Raw genomic sequence first — 12,635 nt, 5'->3', positions numbered from 1 at the left:
ATTGAGCCAATGTACTTCAAATATATTAATATACAGTATCTCATGCTCAATTAAAAAAAAAAACCAAAAAAAAAACAATAAGAAAGGGTTTGAATAATCCAAAAATAACCACATATTGTGCCCTGCGATTGGCTGGCAACCAGTTAATGGGTGTATCCCGCCGACTGCCTGAAGACAGTTTTGTAAGATTTTGCCCACGATCCCCATAAGGCTAAGATATGCATTCAAGAATGGCGTAAAACTGCTTAACAGCTAACTAACATTAAGTGCAAGAAGACATTCGGTGCAATTTTTTTTCCCACAAAAATCAACTGACTCAGAATTTTAATATTACTTACTACGTTTACCCTGCAGGTCATTCCAAATCCACAATAAAATATACTATTATCAGGCATACTCATGTTTAGTATAGGACATTTCAAGACCCAACGGAAGTGCAACCAAGTGATTGCTGCCATCTCGTGTTCCAATGTAAAACTATACAGTGGACCCCCACTAATCAGGGAGGACAGCCTGCAAATAGCAACAACCCGTAAATAATTGACGGCCATTGAAGTGCAAAGGATTTGTATTATTTATTTTTTTCGTAGACCAAAACATCTTAAAAATACGGTGATAGACCTCCAACATGCATTTTCCATGAAAGACGAGGGCTGCCTCCCCCCTTGTACCTCAGTTTAATAAAAATAATAATAATAATAATAATAAATATTTCAATTCTAATTCCACCATTTTGTTTGTTTTCATTATGACAAGTTTGATCCATCCATCCATCCATTTTCGATGCCACTTGTCCTTATTAGGGTCATGGGTAAACTAGCGCCTCTTCCTAGCTGTCTTTGTGTACTCTGGTCTCCTTTCTAGCCAATCACAGGGCATAAAAAAAAGCACAAAAAAACAAACAAACAAAACCGTGAAGGATTGAGGTTAAAATGAGCACAGGTAGGAAGCGCCAGCGCGCCTCAGAGTGAATGCATGCACACAGCAGATTAATTAAGTTACAACACAAACAATATTTTCATGGTAAATTTGGCATTCACTTCTATGTGGAAAGATTAATTCAATAATAATCGAGCTCTGCCTTAACATCACGTTGGGTTCATGTGAAATGAGATGCAGAGTTTGTGCAAAAGTCTCAGCTGCTCGTAATTGGATTTCTCACTCCTAAAACCACTTGTAAGTGAATCTCATTTTCTGTTTGCCGCACGCACACACAATGACAAAAAAAGAAACAAAATCACGCAAGTAACTTTTTGAAACATTCAAACACTGGAACACAGATACCCTGAGGCACACAAAGGGTGTGAGCGCACCCCCCTGATCCTTAACAAGCATCTCAGTCGAAATCTCACACTCTCTTAATAAAGCGACAAGTCTAGCATTTCATTTGGATTAAGCGTTTTTGTATAAACTGCCTGCAATAAGAACTAAGTGTGTCTCACAGGAGGCCGTTTGAACTGTGCCTGATATTGTTGCACAAGGTAAGCAGAGCTGCATTGAGTTTTGTTTGACAGCGCAGATTAGCATCGTAGACAACAGCGTTAGCTTCTGGTCACCACTAAAATACAACATAATAGGACTTTAATGTCACTGTCAAAAGAACACTGAAAATCTCACAACGTGCAGCGGCGAGGTAAAAACTACAAGCACACAATTAAACAAAAATGATCACTGTATTTACACATCACATTTGGGAGAAGGTCTATTTTATATGCTATTGTATGGTAAGGCATAAGAGCAATTATTGATTTTTATTGATATAGTATACTACAACAGATTTTTTTTAATCAAACAATACCGCACATTTCCATATTGTTATTGCGTATGGGCGATTATATTAAAGTCAGCCTTCGTAAAAGATGCTTTTGCTGTTATGAAATACATGTGATGGGATGCAAGTTTGCTTCTCAGTACATCGAACAGAAACTTTAACAGCAGCAGGACATGATCACTGATGTGCATCGACACCTAGTGAAAGGCAGCATGTCGCATCCATGCAGTGTGTGTGTGTGTGTGTGTGTGTGTGTGTCTTGTTAACTCTGGAGGTGAAGGTGCAAACGCCAGAGGCAATGTGGGAATGACAAAAGGAGCTCTCACGGTGAGCTATATGAAGACGTGCGAGTGCCGCTGTCGCCGTGTTTGTGGCGGGCCCTAACAAAGCCCACGCTCCTTCATAAACGGATTAATTAACAGTCACAGAAAGCTGTCAAAGCTGCTGTCAGACCATATGTAGGTTTAGTAAGATTTTGCACAAAAATACACTGTACTGGAAAGAAATATTTTTGCTGTACCAATGAAAAGTAAGAAGACCTTAGCGCCTGTGGGAGCGACAGATGATAATGTAAAAAGTTACATCTTTAACTTTGGAAATTGATTTCAAAGACCAAGAGGGACCTTTTGTATAGTTTAGATATTAAGTGTGTGACTAATCTATATGAAGGAAATGCCACATTTATAGTTGTGATGAGCATGTTGTAAAATGACAAAGAGAAAACATATTTTATCACATAATTAAGGATAAACGGTGATTGTAAAGATATGTAAAATAATGAAATTAGTGTTACTTGTGTACAACCGCTGTAAATGGTTAGAGCACATAAAGCTTAAATTGGACTGGTGCAACAGAGTCATGTGACACAAGTGTCTGAGTAACCAAAATCATCCACACACACACAATAAGAAATAACCGTAGATTAAAAAAAATCCAAGTAGCAAGCTGAATTAACTGTAGCTCATCACTTCTCACTTCTTTTTACAATGACGTTAGGGTGGGCGAGGGTTTCGGTAGCTTCAGTTTACAGAACAATCACAGTGAACGTCACACATGTTCAGTCTATAACGCGATTCACATTTCTCTCATCTCCCCTTTCTCTTCGGCATCATCCACAGGGGAGGCGACACCAGCTGTACTCCAACAGGGGGCTCCATTTTTTGGGGAGGCCACTTAAGGTTCGGTGAAACAGCCCAAAAGGTTCTGGGATCCACAAACCTGGTGCATTAAAGTGACCTTGTGATTTTCTTGTACAACGTACGCAGGAGAACGTGATAACTTTCACCATGATTCATATTCAACAGCTTTTAATTATTTTATAAGCTTTTTTTTTTTCCAGCCCCAATGTTGGGAAACCAACCTGGCGCTAGAGGGCGTAAGAGACATACAACTGCAGCATGTGGTGAAGAAACTTTGCCATGAAGATGAACTCTGAAAAGAAAAAAATTGTCCTCTCGCCTTCACGCCTATGTCTTATGGATCTATGCGTTAGACCGAAAATACTTTATTGAACCACGTTTTAATATTTGCATTGCTTCCCAGAGACAACAGAGCACTTGAACATCTGGAATAGTTTAGTTCTTTATTCAAATGAAAGAGCAGATAAAAACATTAAGGCAGAAAAGCAGCGAGCGTTAAACTGCAAAATGTAAAATCAAGAGTTTAACTGTACATGGCTTGATTCGGTAATAAGAAAATAGAAAATTATGAAGCCGGAGAAAGCAGCCAAACACAATATGAGAAACAGCACGTGTACGCTTGCGCATGTGTGACAGAAATTCGGTGGATACATTTGTGCGAAGTGAGGAAGAGTGCTCATTGCGGAGGAATAAAGTGCGGTTAGCTTTGACCCTTTGAATGCGGAGAGACACGAAACCTGTTGAAAATGTCAAGCAATGAGTTGCTTTATTTGGGCCTGGAGCAGCTAACTGTGATGCACGTGTTTGGGATTTAATCCGAAAAGACGGACTTCATGTAAGGCAACAGCATCAGACCTCAAAAGTTGCTGTGCCACGCAATTAAAATAATGTGTGCACCCATTTAGGTTCAATGCTTTACTGAGACACAATTGCAGAGGTCCCATGTGTATTTTGAATTTTAACCAAATGTGGATGGAGGGCATCCTGCAACAGCGAATGCAGGGCACATGTTTATTTACAAATAGGACCAAGACTGCTTGGGGCAAAACATATACAGACAGGTGCATCTCAACAAATTTTCAGATTGTGGAAAAACGTATTCATTTTGTTTCAAGAGTTCAGTCAAAATAAGTGAAACAGAAAAAAAAATGATGCAATTTATTACACTAAGTGAAGTATTTCATGATTGATTACACACATACGCGCACACACACACACGTACACACGCACACACACACGCACAATTTCTAGTTTAAGGCTAACCCTGTCCCCCAAAATTCACCTCCCCAGATATTTGATGGCATGAGAAAAAAATTTGAATGTGAAAATTGAGCACCGGTAGACATTTTCTGATGAAAATATGCCCCGATTAGTTAAATCCATTTTCAGTTTTTGAATGAACTACTGAGACAAATGAACTTTAAACATAAATAATAACATTCCCTTTTTAGGGGATGCACCTGCATGTAGATGCTTTCTGAATGACAACAAAACCATTTACAGAGGGAATTTGAGTCTCTTCTAATAGCCAGTGAAAGCCATACTTGGTGAGGCAGTGCTCAGAGGTAATGACGCTATTAAGACTTAATAATGGTAAATCAGTGACAAAATAATTGTATGGTTGTGGGGGACGGTGGGGGTGGAGCATATGTATGGCGTACGACAATATCTTCCAAAAATATACAACATATACAGTTTGCACATCTTTTACTGAAAACACATCTTGCAACAATTTTTTTTCCTCTTTCACCAAGGTAACGCAACTGAATTAAAATCGATTCATGTTTGAATATGGAAGGCAATATGATGCAAATTAATTCGTTTTGAAAATGAAATCTAAAAAAAAGTCTGCCCTTATTCTTATTCAATGTTGTGTACGCTTTTTCTGCATTCCCACAAATGGTTGTGATAGCTTTAAACATATTTCCTGACGTATTGACCTACAGTCAAATAGATACGATGTCTAATCGCTGAGCGTGAAACAAATACGGGTCCCTTCTCAAATAGACAGTGCAGTAATGACTACTGTATTGATAATGCAAGTTATTAAGCTCCATTCAGAAAAAAAGCATTATTATTATTTTCATCAATACTGTAATATGTGTGTGTGTGTGTGTGTGTGTGTGTGTGTGTGTGTGTGTGTGTGTGTGTTCGGCAGCGTGGTTTCACCCCTGGAGAGCCCAACCTCCAGATGCGCCCGACACCAGGACAGCAGCACATCTGATTGATTAAACTGGCTTCTCAATACACAAGTTGTTTACTGCTTAAACCAATGTTAGTGTTTAGAACACTTTTTTTTTTCCCTTCACAAAGTTTTATTGACTACAATTTTGCATGTACAGAAATGACTTTTTTTTTTTGCAAAGACAAGAGCACTGAAACATGAGTAGAATGTACTGTGTGTGTGTGTGTGTGTGTGTGTGTGTGTGTGTGTGTGTGTGTGTGTGTGTGTGTGTGTGTGTGCGCGCTTCCCTTTTAAAATGTCATCTCCTTGTCTATATCCTCCTTCCCGTCTGTCCACGCATTCCTCAGTCAGTCTTCTTGGCCCAGGCCAGGTCATCACATCGAGGCTTTTGACCAGTAAGTCGCTCGATCAGATGCTCCATGCGCCTCCAGAAGCCCAGCTGGTCCAGTGGGTAGTTACACCAGCCTGGGTGAACAGAACATCACACCAAAAGAATGTGATAAGAAGAGTTGTCTTGAATGTAGAAAAAGGAACATTTGTTTTTCTATCTTTGACAGATCTCTTGCTCATTCGGGTCGTGTTTGAACCGGAGCCAGTCCCAGCAGGTTTTGGCAATCGCGGGCAACGACATAGTATGCATTCGATAAGCACGCAAAGGGCAAGCGCTCCCTCGCAATGGCTTGTCTCTAACCATCCATTTCCCAACCGGCTCTCTTTTACCCTCCAGACAAGCTGAGCTCATCTTTCATTTCACATTGCTTCACCTCTCATGAGTGACCTTAATGTCCATCGAGTGGAATGTCCTCATCAGTCCTCACCTTGCACCGCAACCTCCGTTTTCTCTCTCGCACCAAAACGCACACGGCTCCTCATTGCAATGTCTACATTTCAGAAGCTCATCTTAGTGAATTACAATAGAAGAGAAACGTTTATTTCAGTTGATCAATTCAAAAAGTGAAACTCGTAACATTGCACACATGGGAAAATTCTCCATACAGCCACTTTATACCACTCATTATTGTCAGTGACACTGTTGAGCTAGACTCGATCTCACTTTGGGCAATAGGCATGGTACACCCTGGACTGAGCACCAGATACATTTCATAGTTGCTCGCTTTCCCAATTTGTCTTCTCTTTCTCTCAAGATAGATAGAGAGATAGCGATAGAGACAGCTATCACCAATTCCGCGCACAACCTTTATGGACAAAATTTCTAGCCGCAGTCAAGATGTTAAGGGGGTCTTGTTTGATGACCTCAGTATTGCATCTCTGTTTTTGTTTTCCCTTCAGATGATGTGGTGCTCTTGGCTTCATCAAGCCGCGATCTCCAACTCTTACTGGAGTCATCTGCAGCCGAGGGTGAAGCTGTTCGGATGAAAGTCAGTTCCTCTAAATCTGACACTATGATCCTCAGTTGGAAAAGGGTTAGGGAATGCCCATCCAGATCGGAGATGAGGTCCTGCCCCAAGTAGAGGACTTCAAGTATCTTGGGGTCTCGTTCATGAGTGAGGGGAGGATGGAGAAGGACATCAACAGGTTCATGGATCGGTGCAGCATTTGCAGTGATGCAGATTTGGTATTGGTCTGTCGTGGTGAAGAAGGAGCTGAGCTGAGAGGTGAAACGCTCAATTTACCAGTCGATCTAAGATCTGACATTAATCTATGGTCGTGACTGAAGGAGCAAGTTCCCAGATACAAATGGCCGAAATGAGTTTCCTTCACAGGGTGCCCGGGCTTGATTTTAGAGATAGAGTGAGAAGCTCAGAGTCAAACCGCTGCACCTACACATGGAGAGGAGCCAGATGAGGTGGCTCGAGCATCTGGTTCGGTGGCTTCCTGCACGCCTCTCTGGTAACGTGTTCTGGGCATGCTCCACCAGCAGTCTGCCCCACCAGCAGTCTGCCCCAAGGACGACCCAGGGAACGCAGAAGAGAATCTCTCTTTTGGCTGGCCTAGGAACGCCTTGGGATTCCCTCGGAATATCTGGACCGTGTTACTGGGGAGAGAGAAGTCTGGGCTTCCCTGTTGAAGGTGTTGCCCCATGACCCGACTCTGGATTAGTGGAAGAAAATAGATAGATGGATGGATGGATCCTCGCATCTCCCCCAAAGTCAGCTGGCATAGGCTTCAGCAGTGTTGAGATCCCCTTGAGCAGTTCAGAGAATGGATGGATGCATGGATGGATGGATGGCCACAATAATGATATATACACATTTTCAATGGGTTTGTGACCGGTAGTGGCTGGGAATTGGCACAAATCCAAATCGGACTAAACTAATATCTGATTTATATTCACGTCCAAACAAAAAGCCCAGTGGGATTTGAAAAGAAAAAAAAAAACCCAAATCAAACTTGTGTATGTGGGGGCAGGGGAGGGGGGGTCGCAATCGACCCGCAACTCCGCCTAAAAAGGGCTGTGCGTACTCTCGCTCCCCTCGTATGATGCCCACACATTGCCACCGCCCGTGATGTGTTTACATAGGGTGCGTCGTATGGCTACGGGGAGGTGCGCGTATGCCACGCGCAAATGTGTGCGTCGTGTCCCTTCAGTAACCCGCCCTGTGCTAGGAAGACCGCAAAGCCGCCAGAAGTTGTGTTTGATTTCACTCCATCTCTCCTTCCACACCCGTCTCCGCCTTTCAGCAGCACACTCCTCCTTTTCCCCCCTCCAAATCCCTGCTTCCTACCCTTCCTCATCCTCCACTCTTCCTCCCTCTGCCTGTGAAGTCCTATTTGTTAGAACAGACAGCAGGTTAGCATTAAATATACATGGGGATTGTCAGCCAGTGGCAAACACAAAGGCAGCTCGGCGTGCCCCAGTGGAATCCGAGCCCGGCCCAGGCTGCTATGCTGAGGGAGACGGAGGTGGCGTTGGTGTGGGGTAGTGGGGTGTGCTGTCACTGTCCCCTGTGGGTGCTGGACTGCCACCAACCCACACAGGCACACGCACAGGTTAGAAATCATGAAGAGGTCACAAAAGCTAGCTTGCGCACAGATGCTCAAGTATGCAGATGCAGGCCAGTGCGTGCATCTACAAACACACACTTTTCCCTGTGACACCCCCCTCGGCTCGCTCACTCACATCTGGCGTCCGCTGGGGCGCCAGGGTGACGTACAAGCTCAACCCCCTTCGCGTATCCTGCCGCTTTGCCTCTCCCTCTCACCCACATGCGCAAAGAATAGCGAATGTGGCTCTAATATGGGGCCGGCGTCTCTCAAGACTCAAGACACACGCAAACTACATTTTTGGGGAGTTATTTAAAAGCCAGCGCCATTTTGTCAGACTGCTTAAGTGAAGACATTCAGTCGTCTTGGGTTTCAATTAAGGCCATGTAAAATGGCCGCCCGCCAAACAATCTTCAAATCACACAGGTTGACCTTGATCTGTTTTCACACTGGGACGGACATTCATCTACCTAATTTGGACAATGCACTTTTTTGAGTGGCATCCAAATCTTGACTTCACTCTGTACAAACAGAGACAAGCACCACAGTTCATGATGGTAGCAACATTTGGAGGTCACAAAAGGTACAGAATCAGCGAGCGAAGAATACATCGTCACACAGCACAAAAAGGCACACTCAGTTGACGCCTTCTTCAAATGAGTGTCATTTGATTGTTTTAGATTTATGCCACAAAAGTTTTATGCATGCAAATCTTTACTATATTTTATTTACATGTATGCTGCATTAATACATGTACAAATTCAGATTTGTACATGTATGACTTCCTGTTCCAAAAACATCTAAAAAGTATTCTACTGTTCACCTATTACTGACTGTAGAGGTAATATTACAAACTGAAGTGAGGCAAGTATAGCTTCGGCCGTAATGCGAAGCCGTTATCAGATTTATTTGAATTGAATCAAGTTGCCTTCATCGTAATGCTCCTACGGCGCGATACTGACGCAAGTGAGAGCGCCGTCTTACCTGTAGTGATACAGTAGTACGTCTCGTGTGGCGAGACATGGTGGATGCGGTGGTGTTTCCGTGGCAACACCACATGCCAGTCTTGCAACAGGGTGACCCAGCGCGGGAGTCCGAAGTAGGAGTGACTCCACTTGTGAATCTGGTTGGTCAACGTGACGAAAATGGCCAGGGCGAAGACGTAGCAGTCCCAAGGATAGGACGCCGCCAAGGCCTCTGAAAGGTGACGTGAGAATGATTACGTGAAGACGACAAGATTAGAAGGCAATCCTTCTTTTAATCTATTTATATATATATTTTTTAAAGTGTTGTGATGAGGGCCCACACAAAGACTTAGCACTCCCACAGAGAGAGCGCTGGCGAGAGCCACGCGGAGATGAAGGGATCGAGGGAGGGGGCGAGGAACGCGGGAGACGAGACGACGTGTCAACGAGGGAGCGATGAGCAGAGGACAAGTGTAGCACATGTCATGTGCATTCGCGCTGTTCAAGAGGACGTACATTTTAAACATTGACCACCAAAGATGACTGAAGTAAGAACAAACGGAGCGGAACACATAAAACATGTTGCGCTATGTTTCTCCGTTGAATTTTGTGATTCCAAGAGCCTAATTTCATTCATATTTGGATGTAAGGGGTTTTATCTTTATTTTGATTGAAAAAAAGGTGATATTTAGAGATTAAAACATCGATAATTTATGTTGAGAGTAAGTACTGTATTTTTCGGCTTATACGTCGCTCCGGATTATAAATCGCACCAGCCAAAAAATGCATAACCATGTGCTGCAGTCGATGTAAATAAGTTTATATAACGCAACATACAATTTTACAAAAATTGTAAAAGTGTTATTCCTGAATATTTATTTTACTTTCAACCACTCGACATGTTCAGTGGCATCAGTGCTATACATACACATATAGTTCTTATTTTTTTCTTTGTATTTTTGCCCTCTATGGACAATAAAAGCGGTATTGTGCTATGACCAAAACATAAATATAAATCTATATAAATAAAACATGAATTGGAATATTTCATATCACACAATTTTTATGCTTTGTCTTTGATTTAAAGATGACAATACGCAAAAATCTACAAAAATTGTAGAAATTGTAACACATGGGTTACGAAGGAAAAAAACATATAGAAGTCACACTGGAGTATAAGTCGCATTTTTGGGGGAAAAAAAATTCTTACAATGGAGTGCGTCCAGTATGTGAAAAAAATTACAAAATAGCCCATTCATTCAAGGTGCGCCTCATAATCCACTGCGCCTTTTGGTGCGGAAAATACTGTAGTATTCATACAGCTTTCAAAATAGTGGAGAATGTCAGGGCTTGTTGATATATTTGTATAAACTGAAAAAAAGCCAAGAGGAGCATTTGGAGTTTTTGTTTCTCTGATGTTGTGGATGGTGACGGAATGATTAGCGTGACAAGCTAAAGCATTATTCATGACAAACCGACAGTGCTGCTGGAGTTGTATCACATTGTTGACATAGCTGATGCACCACTCCGTGGAAACACAGCCTGTCACTGCGGATTAAAGGCGGACTACTCCAGTTCAGGTTGATTGTGAACGGGGTACGAACTGGAAAATCCCACGTCAGAAGTTATGAAAAGCACTGCGCAACCAAGTGGCCTCTTGTTTTATATGCGTTAAAGTCTTTTCTATCCAAATGTTGCTCCCGAGGGCCTGTTTTTGTTTCGTCACGTCGAACACTCGTCGTCTGTCTGACTCTAAGCAGTCTTTGTCTCGAGCTGCCTTCCACATCCACTTCTTGACCCTCAGCTCAAGTGCAAACATGTCAGCTGGAAATGTCACCTCACCTTCTCACCTGCCCTCCGTCTTTGTCTGGTGACCACTTGCCACCATGAGGAGTTTGACACGATACGCTCAGATGTCACCTCACCGCAACAAGACCGTCCTACCCTCCCACTCACCCTCGTCTATGCCCGAACCCTCTGAACGCTGACCCCTTCGAGAGCAGACGGAGATGTCACCATCCTTCTTGACCCACTGCGTAGACGTGACCTACGAGCGGGCGTCTGTTTTTCGACCTATAATCTTCTCCCCGCCCACTCTCCATTGTTTGCTGGACCCCCTTAAGGACGGACGACCTTTGCAGCTTTTACTTTGGGTCGTCTTAAAGCACAAGTTCGGAACATTGTACTTCTTGTTCCGGTCTCCTCACAGTAGACAGAATAAATAGCCAATGAATGTATAGAGTGATCCAATTGACCAGTTAACAGGTGCCACAAGTTGGTGATTCCATGCAAAACAACTACATTCCGTGATTCAAACTCTTACAGCTTTTTTCAGTTCATACATAAATAAATGCCTTAATATATATATATATATATATATTTTTTTTTTCACAGTTTTGCTTCGGAACTGCACACTGCGACCAAAGTAATTGGGTCAATGAAATTAAAATATTTTAAACACACTTAGAATTCTGAATACTATATATGATAAACATGTAATAAAGAAATACACAGTGTGACCATTTTAATCTGTAGAAAAGTTTGGAATGAGCTCTTGTGTTAGCATTAACGCGAGAATAAAACAACGTGAATGACATAACTCCACAACTGTGTGCCAGAAGTGGGTAAGACTGGTGATGGTCATTTTTGGGATGAGCACAGCTGAATTTGTACTCGATGGGTGGACGGCATCATTAGATCACGTAGCATTCATGACGTCAGTGCACATAATTACCAGTACAACTTCCCCCTGTCTTCCCTCACTTCCGACGCCCTTGCAAGCCGCGTTGCCTCTGCAGTATGGCGATGTCAACATGCTTGTCACTGTGACCAGTCACCCTTCTGAGGCAACTTTCAAAAGTTTTTATACTCACGTAATCCCAGTCTACTTAAACCATCTAATGAGATCTAATACAAGAGCCGAATCAAAATACAAACAACGCCCCCCCCCCACCCAAAAAAAAAAGCGTTCACAAAGATTGTCATACTCAGTTTTAATTCACTTGCAGGGAGGCATTCACTTAATATTTATTAGGGGAGATGTGTGCAGTGGTTTGGAACACCATCCGGTTTCATTAATTAAGTCTCTCATCTAACAAAATAAGAATAATAGAAATGCCTCAAAGTGTGATTCAGAGCATTCGCACCCCAGCACATTAACTTTTCTGAATTGATTGATATGGCATTTGCTAACATTTCCGCATCTTTTCGCTGCTGTGTGGATTTCTGACTGTGTGAGCTCAGATTCTGTGTACGTGTATATTACCTGGTGTGCAAGTGAAGAACTTGTAGGCCATGTGTGCCAGGGGTAAGATGGGGATCATACAGTTGTCTCCATTGGTTTCGATGAAATCGTGGCGGGTGATGGCGGTGGGGTCAATGTGGTGCTCCCTGAACGGCCGAATGAATGCCTGCAGACAGAAAACAAGGTTATACTTATCTAAAAATGTAAAGAACTTTAAAGAAAAAAAAAGGCAAGATATGGAGCTGTTTTTCAACCTTTTACCACAATTTCCAAGGGAATAATAACTTGCGTCCTAATGAGAATTTAGTGGCTGCGTGTACCGAAATCAATTGCACCAAAAAATAAATCGATCTGGTGCAGGCTTTTTCTTTTTTATATATATATA

The 12,635-nt window shown here is 42.5% G+C and overlaps 1 protein-coding gene across 1 annotated transcript in view; it reads right to left on the bottom strand.

The window, feature by feature from the left end:
- Positions 1-3,339: 3,339 nt before the first annotated feature.
- LOC109507661 (transmembrane protein 189) overlaps positions 3,340-12,635 on the bottom strand; it is a 25,058-nt gene continuing 15,762 nt past the window's right edge. Inside the window, exons 4-6 of the mRNA XM_019857271.1 lie at positions 12,272-12,416; positions 9,026-9,238; positions 3,340-5,560 (exon numbers count right to left, since the gene is read on the bottom strand). Coding sequence (XP_019712830.1) covers positions 5,439-5,560; positions 9,026-9,238; positions 12,272-12,416 — 480 coding nt within the window. The 3' untranslated portion in view covers positions 3,340-5,438. The remainder of the gene's footprint in view (positions 5,561-9,025; positions 9,239-12,271; positions 12,417-12,635) is intronic.

Source organism: Hippocampus comes, unplaced genomic scaffold (genome assembly GCF_001891065.2).
Source record: "Hippocampus comes isolate QL1 unplaced genomic scaffold, H_comes_QL1_v1.1 scaffold186, whole genome shotgun sequence".
Taxonomy (NCBI): Eukaryota; Metazoa; Chordata; class Actinopteri; order Syngnathiformes; family Syngnathidae; genus Hippocampus; species Hippocampus comes.
Note: the sequence above shows the minus strand (reverse complement) of the source record. Positions and strands in the feature narration are given on the sequence as shown.